The 12,395-nt window shown below is 50.0% G+C and overlaps 1 protein-coding gene across 1 annotated transcript in view; it reads left to right on the top strand.

Moving 5' to 3' along the window:
• The window catches only part of ABCA4 (ATP binding cassette subfamily A member 4), a 224,271-nt gene that overhangs the window by 132,832 nt on the left and 79,044 nt on the right, over positions 1 to 12,395 (top strand). Inside the window, exons 24-26 of the mRNA XM_029063580.2 lie at positions 1,970 to 2,163; positions 4,720 to 4,804; positions 10,853 to 11,058. Of these exons, the coding sequence (XP_028919413.1) occupies positions 1,970 to 2,163; positions 4,720 to 4,804; positions 10,853 to 11,058 (485 nt within the window). The remainder of the gene's footprint in view (positions 1 to 1,969; positions 2,164 to 4,719; positions 4,805 to 10,852; positions 11,059 to 12,395) is intronic.

Raw genomic sequence — 12,395 nt, forward strand, 5'->3', positions numbered from 1 at the left:
AAGAAAGCCACAGAGAAAATTAGGGTTCTTGTTAAGTGCTAACTGTGTGCCAAGCACTGTTTTGTATTTGTATTTGTTAAGCGCTTACTATGTGCCGAGCACTGTTCTAAGCGCTGGGGTAGATACAGGGTAATCAGATTGTCCCAGGTGAGGCTCACAGTCTTAATCCCCATTTTACAGATGAGGGAACTGAGGCCCAGAGAAGTGAAGTGACTTGCCCACCGTCACAGAGCTGACGAGTGGCAGAGCAGGGATTCGAACCCATGACCTCTGACTCCCAAGCCCGGGCTAATTCCACTGAGCCACGCTAAGCCCTAGGGTAGATGCAAGGTAATCAAATTACATACGGTTCCTGTCCCTCATGGGGCTCACAGTCTCAATCCCCATTTTACAGATGAGTTAGCCGATGCCCAGAGAAGTGAAGTCATAATAATAATAATGTTGGTATTCGTTAAGCGCTTACTATGTGTCAAGCGCCGTTCTAAAGGCTGGGGGAGGTACAAGGTTATCAGGTTGTCCCAGGTGGGGTTCACAGTCTTAATCCCCGTTTTACAGATGAGGTCACTGAGGCACAGAGAAGTGAAGTGACTTGTCCAAAGTCACACAGCGGACAAGTGGCGGAGCCGGAATTAATAATAATAATGCTGGTATTTGTTAAGCGCTTACTATGTGCAGAGCACTGTTCTAAGCGCTGGGGTAGATAACAGGGTAATCAGGTTGTCCCACGTGAGACTCACAGTTAATCTCCCATTTTACAGATGAGGTCACTGAGGCCCAGAGAAGTGAAGTGACTTGCCCACAGTCACACAGCTGCCAAGTGGCAGAGCCGGGATTCGAACACACGACCCCTGACTCTAACCCTGTGCTCTTTCCACTGAGCCACGCTGCTTCTCAGTGACCCAGCAGACTAGCGACGGAGCCGAGATTAGACCTTCATGACTTTCTGACTCCTAGGCCCATATTCTATTTCTGCTAACCCAAATCCTATCTAAACTCATCACATAACATTTTCTGACCGGGAGCACATTCTCCCAACATCCAGCGCTTAGTACAGTGTTTGACACGTAGTAAGCGCTTAACAAATACCGTAGTTATTACCCCAGCTGTCCAGGTCCTCCCTTCACTTTTAAAGACATCCCGACCGAGGACAGAGGTGACGTCTCCAAAGACCTGGGGATAGAAGCAGCGTGGCTCAGTGGAAAGAGCCCGGGCTTGGGAGTCAGAGGTCACGGGTTCGACTCCCGGCTCTGCCACTTGTCAGCTGTGTGACCGTGGGCGAGTCACTTAACTTCTCAGGGCCTCAGTTGCCTCTTCTGTAAAATGGGGATGAAGACTGTGAGCCTCACGTAGGACAACCTGATGACCCTGGATCTCCCCCAGCGCTTGGAACAGTGCTCTGCACATAGTAAGCGCTTAACTAATACCAACATTATTATTATAAAGTGGTTCATTATCTGGTGATCGCACAGGTAAACCAAGCCTGGCCTCGCGTTGGCCCTCGGTACACGTGGATCGACGGTAGGAAGGGCACGTCACTTCACTGCTCCGTCCCTCGGTTACCTCATCTGTAAAATGGGGATGAAGACCGTGAGCCCCATGTGGGGCAGGGACTGTGTCGAACCCGCTTAGCTTGGATCTACCCCAGCTTTTAGAACAGTGCCTAACCCATAGTAAGCACTTAAAAAATGCCATCATTATTATCATTACTGTTAAGCGGCGTGGCTCAGTGGAAGCAGCTTTGGAGTCAGAGGTCATGGGTTCGAATCCCGGCTCGGCCACTTGTCAGCTGTGTGATTTTGGGCAAGTCACTTAACTTCTCGGTGCCTCAGTTCCCTCATCTGGAAAATGGGGATTCCCCTGTCCAGCACTTAAAACGGTGCTCGGCACATAGTAAGCGCTTAACAAATACCAACGTCATTATTATTATTACTACTATGATGACGACAACCATGATGCACGTTCTCTTCAGGGAGAACCCTGATCATGTCCACGCATCACATGGATGAGGCGGACATGCTGGGGGACCAGATAGCCATCATCTCCCAAGGAAAGCTCTACTGCTCAGGCACACCCCTCTTCCTGAAGAACTGCTTCGGCAGCGGCTTCTACCTCACGTTGGTGCGAAAGATGAAGACCGTCCCGGTTCCTGGCCGACTGCAGGAGGTAGGCGCCGGGCTCCTGGGGCTGGGGGGGGGGCCTTGGGGTCCCGGAGGGCCATCCCGGCTTGGAAACCTGACCTCTCGACCCTTTCGAGGTTGTCAGCGAATGGACAATAATGGTAATAATAATAATGTTGGTATTTGTTAAGCGCTTACTGTGAGCAGAGCACTGTTCTGAGGGCTGGGGGAGATACAGGGTAATCGGGTTGTCCCACGTGAGGCTCACAGTTAATCCCCATTTTTACAGATGAGGTCACTGAGGCACAGAGAAGTGAAGTGACTCGCCCACGGTCACACCGCTGCCAAGTGGCAGAGCCGGGAGTCGAACCCGTGACCTCTGACTCCGAAGTCCGGGCTCTTTCCGCTGAGCCACGCCGCTTCCCAAGCCAAGCCGCCTTCTCCGGATGAGTCAAATGAAATAACTGCCTCGTCAATACCGACGTGACTGAAGCTCGGAGAACCGGCCTGATCGCGTGACGAGGGCCCGGGCCTGGGAGTCAGAGGACCTGGGTTCTAATCCCGGCTCCGTCACTTGCCCGGTGTGTGACCTCGGGCCGGTCACTTAACTTCCCCGGGCCTCAGTTTTCTCAGCTGCAACTTGGGGATAAGATACCTGTTCTCCCTCCAACTTAGACTGTGAGCCCCGTGTCCCCTTTTCCCTCTGCTCCCTCTGCTCCCCCTCTAACCCCCTTCACCTCCCCTCAGCTAAACCCTCTTTTCCCCCGCTTTCCCTCTGCTCCTCCCCCCTCCCTTCCCATCCCCTCAGCACTCTACTCCTCCGCTCAGCTGTATATATTTTCATTACCCTATTTATTTTGTTAATGCGATGTACTTCCCCTTGATTCTATTTATTGCTATTGTTTTAATGAGATGTTCATCCCCTTGAATCTATTTATTGCTATCGTTCTCGTCTGTCCGTCTCCCCCGATCAGACCGTAAGCCCGTCAAAGGGCAGGGACTGTCTCTACCTGTTACCGATTTGTACATTCCCAGTGCTTAGTGCAGTGCTCGGCACATCGATTAGACCGTAAGCCCGTCAAACGGCAGGGACTGTCTCTATCTGTTGCCGACTTGTTCATCCCAAGCGCTTAGTACAGTGCTCTGCACATAGTAAGCGCTCAATAAATACTATTGAATGAATGAATAGTAAGCACTCAATAAATACTATTGAATGAACGTGGGATGGGGACTGTGTCCTATCTGCTTAGATTGTATCTACCCGAGCGCTTAGTGTGGTGCTTGGCACATAGTAAGTGCTTCTTCTCCTCTTTCTCCTTCTCCTTCCTCTCCCTCTTCCCCCCTCCTCTTCTTCTTTCTCCTCTTCTTCCTCTCCTTCTCTCCCTTCCCATTCCCATTCCCCTCCTCTCCTAATTCTTCTCCTCCTCCTCCTCCTCCTCTTCTTCTTCCTCTCCCTTTCTCCCTTCCCCTTCCCTCCTCCTCCCCTAACTTGGGAGAGTACAATACAATGAATTGGTGAAGAAAGCGAGAACATATAGAAAAGAACTCTGTGTGCTTCAGAGGAGCACCGTCCAAGTCATTCCCATGATGGGCCACCACGCAGTCTTTTGTGGCCACCCTTGAAACGTTGGAAAATTATTAATAAATGTACATATTAATACTGATTAAAACAAAAGGAAATAAAAATGGTGACTGACACTATCTCTTTTCCTTTCTGGCAGTCCCTAGATTGCAAGCTCATTGTGGGCAGGGAATGCATCCACCGACTCTGTTGCATTTTACTCTTCCAAGTGCTTAGTATAGTGTTCTGCACACAGTAAGTGCTCGGTAAATACCACTGATTGATTGATTGATTGATTGATTGAAGAATTTGCAAATCCAGGCTTCCAAAGAGTTGAACTGTCCCCTTTGGAGACATTAGTTTCATCCCCCAACATCTGGTGCGCTAAATTTCACAGATGTCAGATCACGCAGGAGAAGGTAACACAAAGCCGTGACTTTCAATAATAATGATAGTACTATGAAAATGATTAGAATATTTAAGTGATTACTGTAAGCCAAGCACCGTGCTAAGCGCTGGGGTAGAGTCAAGATAATCGGATTCTAATCCCAGCCTGAGATTATTTTATATCCGTGCTTAATTCAACGCTCGGCACACAGTAAGCGCTTAAGGTCATGGGTTCTAATCCCAGCTCCGCCACTTGTCTGCTTTCATTCATTCAGCTGTACTTATTAAGCGCTTACTGGGTGCAGAGCACTGTACTAAGCACTTGGGAAATAACGATGACAATCTGCCAAATCGCTTCACTTGTCTGGGCCTCAGCGACCTCATCTGTAAAATGGGGATTGAGACTGTGAGCCCCATGTGGCTTTGCTTTGATTTGCCTTGTATTCCGCCCCAGCACTTAGCGTAGTGTCTGGTACACAGTAAGAGCTTAACAAATACCATTATTATTATTATTAGCAAATACCATAAGAAAAAAAGATCAGATTGGACACAGTCCTTAGACGTCTGCAGGGTGATCACGTTGCCTGAGTTGGGGAACCGAGAAGACAGATGACACTTCTTCCTCCTCCTCCTTTCCGTCTTCCTCCTCCTCAGGCCGCCTGCAGCTGCTCGGCCAAGAGTCCGTGCACCAACTGCCCGCCCAAGGTCAGAGGGGAGCCCGCGGAGCAAAGGCTGGATGGTAAGAGAGGGGCCTGTCATCCTGTCGTCCGCGGCATGCCCCCTCCCATCTGCGTGCCAGTGGGCTGTCAGCCCCGTGTTTCGGTAGTCGCACCCAACGCGGGGCTGTCATGGCAAAGGATGGGGGACGGCGGGTCAGGGCAGCTCCATCCGATGGAAACAGACCAGGTCTGGGGGTCGGAGGACCTGGGTTCTAATCCCGACTCCGCCAGGCATGATGTTGGTATTTGTTAAGCGCTTACTATGTGCAGAGCACTGTTCTCAGCGCTGGGGGAGATACAGGGTCATCAGGTCGTCCCACGTGAGGCTCACAGTTAATCCCCGTTTTACAGACGAGGTAACTGAGGCACTGAATAAGTGGAGTGACTTGCCCACGGTCACCCAGCTGACAAGAAGCAGAGTCGGGATTCGAACCCATGACCTCCGACTCCAAAGCCCGGGCTCTCTCCACTAAGCCACGCTGTATGACCTTGGGCGAGTCGCTTCTCCGTGCGTCGTTTACCTCATCTATAGAACGGGGATTGAAGACTGTGAGTCTCATGTGGGACGTGGTTTATGTCCGGTGCGATTACGCTTGTATCTGCCCCAGTGCTGAGTATACTGAGGACTTAACAGATACTATTTAAAAACAACCCCAAACGCCTCCCCCTCCCCGCAGGGACTCCAGGTGATGGGGGATTGTCCACCAGCCCGGCGAAACTGTCTCCGGGGAATCGGGTGGACCCAGAACCGCCAGATTCCGGGGGTCCTGGGGCAGCTGGAGGGCAAGATTAGCCCTAGGGCAATGGAGCAGTGTCTCTGGGGGCGGCTGCCTGGGGGGACCAGTGCGAGCCATGCCAGGCCTCCACTCCACTCCCATTTTGAGCAGCTCCTGCCAGGGAGGTGCGGGCATCTCCTCGGCCTGGACCCTCTGGTCCCTCTACTCCCTCTACCGCCCCCCCTTCACCTCTCCGCAGCTTAACCCTCTTCTCCCCCCATCTCCCTCTGCTCCTCCCCCCCTCCCTTCCCATCCCCTCGGCACCGTACCCGTCCGCTCGACTGTATCTATTTCCGTTACCCTATTTATTTTGTTAATGAATTGTACATCGCCTCGATTCTGTTTAGTCGCCGTCGTTTTTACGAGACGTTCTTCCCCTCGACTCTATTCATCGCCATCGTCCTCGTCCGTCCGTCTCCCCCGATCAGACCGTGAGCCCGTCAGACGGCAGGGACCGTCTCTATCTGTTGCCGACTTGTTCGTTCCAAGCGCTTAGTACAGTGCTCTGCACATAGTAAGCGCTCAATAAATACTATTGAATGAATGAATGACCCAGTGAAAGTGGTGAGATGGTTTGTTCTGTTCATTTTATGAAGCAGCGTGGTTTAGTGGATACAGCACGGACCTGAGGGTCAAAAGGACCTGGGTTCTAATCTGGTTTCCACCACATGCCTGCTGTGTGACCTTGGGCCAATCACTTCTCTGGACTTCAATTACCTCATCTGTAAAATGGGGATTAAAATTGTGAGCTCTATGTGGGACAGGGACTGTGTCCAACCCGATTACCTGGTATCTACCCCAATGCTCAGAATAGCGCTTGGCACTTATTATTTTTACATTAAATTATTATTTTATGGTACTTGTTAAGCACTTACTATGTGAAGCAGCATAGCCTATAATAATAATGTCGATGATGATGACGATGGTATTTGTTAAGCACTTACTATGTGCCAAGCACTGTACTAAGCCTATGAGAAACAGTCTGGTCTAGCGGAAAGAGCACAGGCCTGGGAGTCAGAAGGACCTAGGTTCTAATCCCGGCTCTGCCACTTGCCTGCTGTGTGACCTTGGGCAAGTCACTTCACTTCTCTGTGCCTCAGTGACCTCATCTGTAAAAAGGGGATTAAGACTGTGAGCCCCATGTGGGACAGAGACTGTGTCCGACCTGATGAGCTTGTATCTCTCAAGCAGCGTGTGTACTGGATGGATCATGGTCCTGGGAGTCAGAAGGTCATGAGTTCTAAGAAGCAGCGTGGCTCAGTGGAAAGAGCACGGGCTTTGGAGTCAGAGGTCATGGGTTCGAATCCCGGCTCGGCCACCTGTCAGCTGTGTGACTTTGGGCAAGTCACTTAACTTTTCGGTGCCTCAGTGACCTCATCTGTAAAATGGGGATTAAGACTGTGAGCCCCACATGGGGCAACCTGATTCCCCTGTGCCTACCCCAGCGCTTAGAACAGTGCTCTGCACATAGTAAGCGCTTAACAAATACCGACATTATTATACCTGCTCCACCACTTGTCTGCTTGGGACTTTGGGCAAGCCACTTCACTTCTCTGTTCCTCAGTGTCCTTATCTGTAAAATGGGAGTTGACACTGCGAGCTCCACGTGCTACAGGGACGGCGTCCAACCCAATTTGCTTAGTACAGCGCCGGCACACAGTAAGCACTTAAATACCACAATTTTTATTTATTATTATGAATAACAATTATAAAAGTCACTGCCCAAAAGGAGCTTGCAGTCTACAGGGGGAGACAGACATTAAAATAAATTGTCGAAAGGGGAAATAATAGAGTATATGGATGTGCACTGACAGGTTCCTACTACTATTAATAAAAATAATAATTATGGTGTTCGTTAGGTGGCTTACTATGTGCCAGGCACTAAGCACTGTGGTGGATACAAGGGAATTGGATCGGACACAGTCCCCGTCCCACATGGGGTTCACAGTTTTAATCCTCATTTTACAGAAAAGAAAACTGAGGCCCAAAGAAGTGACTTACCCAAGGTCACACAGCAGACAGTGGCTGAGCTGGGATTAGAACCCATCGCCTTCTGACTCCCAAGCCCGTGCTCTATCCACTACACCATGCTGTAAAGAATCAAGTCACAGCAAACTAGCACAAGGGGTTTATTATCGCAATAATAATAATAATGTTGGTATTTGTTAAGCGCTTACTTCGTGCAGAGCACTGTTCTAAGCGCTGGGGTAGATTCAGGGTCATCAGGTTGTCCCATGTGAGGCTCACAGTTAATCCCCATTTTACAGATGAGGGAACTGAGGCACAGAGAAGTGAAGTGACCTGCCCACGGTCACACAGCTGATAAGTGGCAGAGCGGGGATTCGAACTCATGACCTCTGACTCTCAAGCCCGGGCTCTTTCTACTGAGCCACGCTGCTTCTCTAGTAATACAGATTTGTAAGGGTGAGGACAGACAGAGTCTGTTGCCCTAAAAGCGAGTTCATCCTCAACGCAGAAAGCTGGGAGAGGTGGTTAGACGTAATCCGAGGTGGGTGTGTGGAACGTAATCCGAGGTGGGTGTGTGGGAACTCCACGCCATCAACAGATTCCAATCAATGATTGGTGCTTTTATTCTCCCGACCCAATGGGTCCATCGAGTATGGCGGCGGATTTCTTAACTGGCGACGGGTGGGGGGGTGTGGTGATGTGGGGAGCTCCCGGAAGCCTTTGGAAAAGACAAACTAGATTAAACACAGAATGGAGTCCGAACACAAAATGGAGCAGGGCTGGTTAAGAGTGGCTTTCCATGGAACGTAAAAGCCGTGGGGCTGGGATGGAAATATCAAAGTGTTTAGGGGGTACACGCTCAAGTCCGGAGGCGATGCGAAAGGGGAGGGTGGGGAAATGAGTGGTTAGTCAAGGAAGACCTCTTGGAGGAGGTGTGATTTTAGTGCAGCCTTGAGGATGGAGAAAGTGGTGGTCTGTCGGTTTTGAGGGGAAGGGAGTTCCAGGCCAGAGGGAGGACGCAGGCAAGACGTCGACGGTGGGATAGACGAGAGCGAGGTACAGAGAGTGGCTTGGTGTTAATCCCTCTGGAGTGTAAGTTTATTGTGGGCAGGGAACGCGTCTACCAATTCTGTTACATTGTACTCTCCCAAGCGCTTGGTATAGTGCTCTGCACACAGTAAGTGCTCAATAAATGCCACTGATTGCTTAATGGAGCAAAGTGTGAAAATTGCGAGGGCTTTAATGATATTCATTAAGCACTTAGTTTGTGTCGATCACTGTCCTAAGCCCTGAGGTAGGTACAAGTTAATTAGGTCACAGTCCCTGTCCTACATAGGGCTCACAGTCTAAGTAGGAGGGAGAACAGGTGTTTAATCCCCATTTTACAGGTGAAAAAATTGAGGCACAGAGAAGTGAAGTGACTTGCCCAAGGTCACCAAGCAAGCAACTAGCAGAGCTGGACTCCCAGGCCCACACTCTTTCCACTAGGCAAACTGCTTCTCTTTGCAATAAATCAGCCCTTTCCACTTCACTATAAGGAAGTTGGTTCTGATTTTGTCCCTTGGGTTGGAAAGACCCAGTGAAATCCCCGGGAAGGGCGGCGGGGGAGGGCACTGAATTCTTCCTTTTCCTTCCTTCTGGCCAAATATAATAATAATAATAATAATGTTGGTATTTGTTAAGCACTTACTATGTGCAGAGCACTGTTCTAAGTGCTGGGGTAGATACAGGGTCATCAGATTGTCCCACGTGGGGCTCACATTTTATCATCCCCATTTTTACAGATGAGGGAACCGAGGCCCAGAGAAGTGAAGTGACTTGCCCACAGTCACACAGCTGACAGGTGGCAGATCCGGCATTCGAACCCATGACCTCTGGCTCCCAAGCCCGTGCTCTTTCCACTGAGCCACGCTGAGCCATTAAGCTATCCGCTGGGCATTTCAGGTTTTCATCTCCTATCGGTCACCATTCCCAGTGCTCCTCCTCCCCGTCCCCAAATTCCTTCATCTGTGCCATGGGATTAACTATGACCAGCCGCTAGGAGTGAGGAGCAAATAGTAATAATCCTCTCCAGGATGACCACGGGATATTGCAAGTGCCACAGACCAGCACGTCTGTGATCCTCAGCGCGTTTTTAGAGACGGGACACTGCAGGGGTCCTCGCCGACAGACAAAAAGGTCTGCTTTAGTGGGGGCAAAGAGTCCTAGGTCTCCTCAGGGGGCGAGTGCTCATCAAAATCCACATGTGACTCATTTTGATCTCTCCGGCAATTCCCACCTTTATCGAACCTTACGGTCGAGTCACTTTCTCTTCCTCCTAAAGCCTCTTCTCCATCATCGGGCAAGTAATTGTCCAACGGACCATGACTTTACCCTGCTTCAAAGCACAACTCCTCCAAGAGACCTTCCCCGACCAAGCCCTCCTTTCTTCTCCTCCCTCTTCCTTCTGCATCGCCCTGACTTGCTCCCTTTATTCATCCCCCTTTCCAGCCCCCCACAGCATTTATGTACAGATCTGTCATTTATTTATTTTTATTAATGTCTATCTCTCCCTCTAGACTGTAAGCTCACTGTGGGCAGGGGACGTGTCTCTTGTATTGTTATATTGTACTCATCCAAGTGCTCAGTACAGTGCTCTGCACACAGTAAGCACTCAATAGATATGAGTATCTATGAGTGAGCGCGGGGACTGTCTCTACCTGTTACCGATTTGTCCATTCCAAGCGCTTAGTACAGTGCTCGGCACATAGTAAGCGCTCAATAAATGCTATTGAATGAATGAATGAATGAACGAACCTAATACACTTATATCTACCCATTGCTTAAGCACCATGGTGTAGGGGACGTAGCATGGGACTGGGAACCAGAAGTTCACGGGTTCTAATCTCGACCGCGACACTTTTCTGCTGTGTGACCTTGGGCAAGTCATTTCACTTCTCAGTGCCTCAGTTACCTCATCTGTAAAATGGGATTGAGACTGTGAGCCCCATGTGGGACAGGGACTGTGTCCGGCCCGATTCGCTGGTATCCACTGCGTGGCACATAGTAAGCGCGTAGCAAATGCCGCAATTATCATTATTAATTCATAGTAAGCGCTTAGCGAGTACCATCATTATTATAATTACTATTATTATTGTCTATAGATTCTTTATATTAACGTCTGTCTCCCTTACTAGACTGTAAGCTCACTGTGGGCAAGGAACAGGAACGAGGAACAGTATAATGGTATTTATACTCTCCCAACGGCTTAGTCCAGTGCTCTACACCCAGTAAGCAATCAGTAAATACCTTTGATTGATCGACTGATTGTCCGATCGTTCCCAGGGAGTGCGCGCGGGCTAACGGAAATGATCCTCCACCACGTTCCGGAAGCAAAGCTGGTGGAAAACATTGGCCAAGAGCTCATCTACCTGCTCCCGAATAAGAATTTCAAGCAGAGAGCCTATGCCAGTCTCTTCAGGGAGCTAGAAGAGACCCTAGCTGACCTGGGGCTCAGCAGCTTTGGAATCTCCGACACTCCCCTTGAAGAGGTAAGGGAGGTGGGAAGAGGGGGCAGGTTGGGCTGGGGGTTGGGCGGGATCGTTAATTATTGGACACGTATGGACCCTGCTACAGTGCTGACTAGATAGATGTAAGAAGAGCATGGCCTAGTGCAAAGAGCACGGTCCTGGGAGCCAGAGGACCTGGGTTCTAATCCTGACTCCACCCTATCTTCCCCTTGATTCTATTTATCTTCCCCTTGATTCTATTTATCGCCATCGTTCCCGTCTGTCCGTCTCCCCCGATTAGACCGTAAGCCCGTCGAAGGGCAGGGGCCGTCTCTATCTGTTACCGATTGGTCCATTCCAAGCGCTTAGTACAGTGCTCTGCACATAGTAAGCGCTCAATAGATACTATTGAATGAAGGAATGAAATTTGCTGAGTGATCTCGGGCCTGTCACTTCCCTTCTCTTTGCTTCAGTTCTCTCATCTGTCAAATGGGAACTAGGACCGTGAACGCTATGTAGGACGTGGACCGTGCCCAACCTGATTAATCTGTATCTTCCTCAGCTCTTAGTACAGTGCCTGGCACATAGTAAGTGCTAACAAATAACGTTCTTTTACAAAAGAAAGGGTCCAGAACCCAATTCCCTAACGCCTTGCGAAACTATCAGGCCTCCTCCTAGTCCCCGCCAGGGCCTTAGCTGCCCCCTGTTCAGCGTGGCCTAGTGGAAACAGCACAGGCCTGGGAGTCAGAAGGGCCTGGGTTCGAAATCCCGTTCCGCCCCTTGTCTGCTGTGTGACCTTGGGCGAGTGACTTCACTTCCCTGTGCCTCCGTTCCTTCATCCGGAAAATGGGGACCAGGACAGTGAGCCCCATGTGGAACAGGGACTGTGTCCAACTCAGTTTGTTTGTATCGGCCCCAGTGCTTAGTACAGTGTCTGGCACATAGCGCTTAACAAATACCAAAATTATTCTTATTATTATTACATTCAGATGCTCATGAAGGGTTCCCTGGGGCCTAGGCGGGGCCTAATAGTAGCAGGAAAGCCCAGGCCCCAGTGATGGTGGGATCCAAACACCGTTCATAAGGTAATATGGTCCCAACATCCTTACCATTCCCAGTATGTGGGGCAATTTCATCAATCCAGTTCTGCAAGTGACCGAAACACGTGACCTACAGGGGCACGAATGGCAAGGTCACCCGTGTGGTGCGGGTCATTCAGTAGTATTTATTGAGCGCTTACTATGTGCCAAGCACTGTACTAAGCGCTGGGAATGTACAAATCGGTAACAGATAGAGACAGTCCCTGCCCTCTGACGGGCTTACGGTCTAATCGGGGGAGACGGACAGACAAGAACAAGGTAAATAGAATCGAGGGGAAG

The sequence above is a fragment of the Ornithorhynchus anatinus genome, chromosome 4 (assembly GCF_004115215.2).
Source record: "Ornithorhynchus anatinus isolate Pmale09 chromosome 4, mOrnAna1.pri.v4, whole genome shotgun sequence".
NCBI classification, from domain to species: Eukaryota; Metazoa; Chordata; class Mammalia; order Monotremata; family Ornithorhynchidae; genus Ornithorhynchus; species Ornithorhynchus anatinus.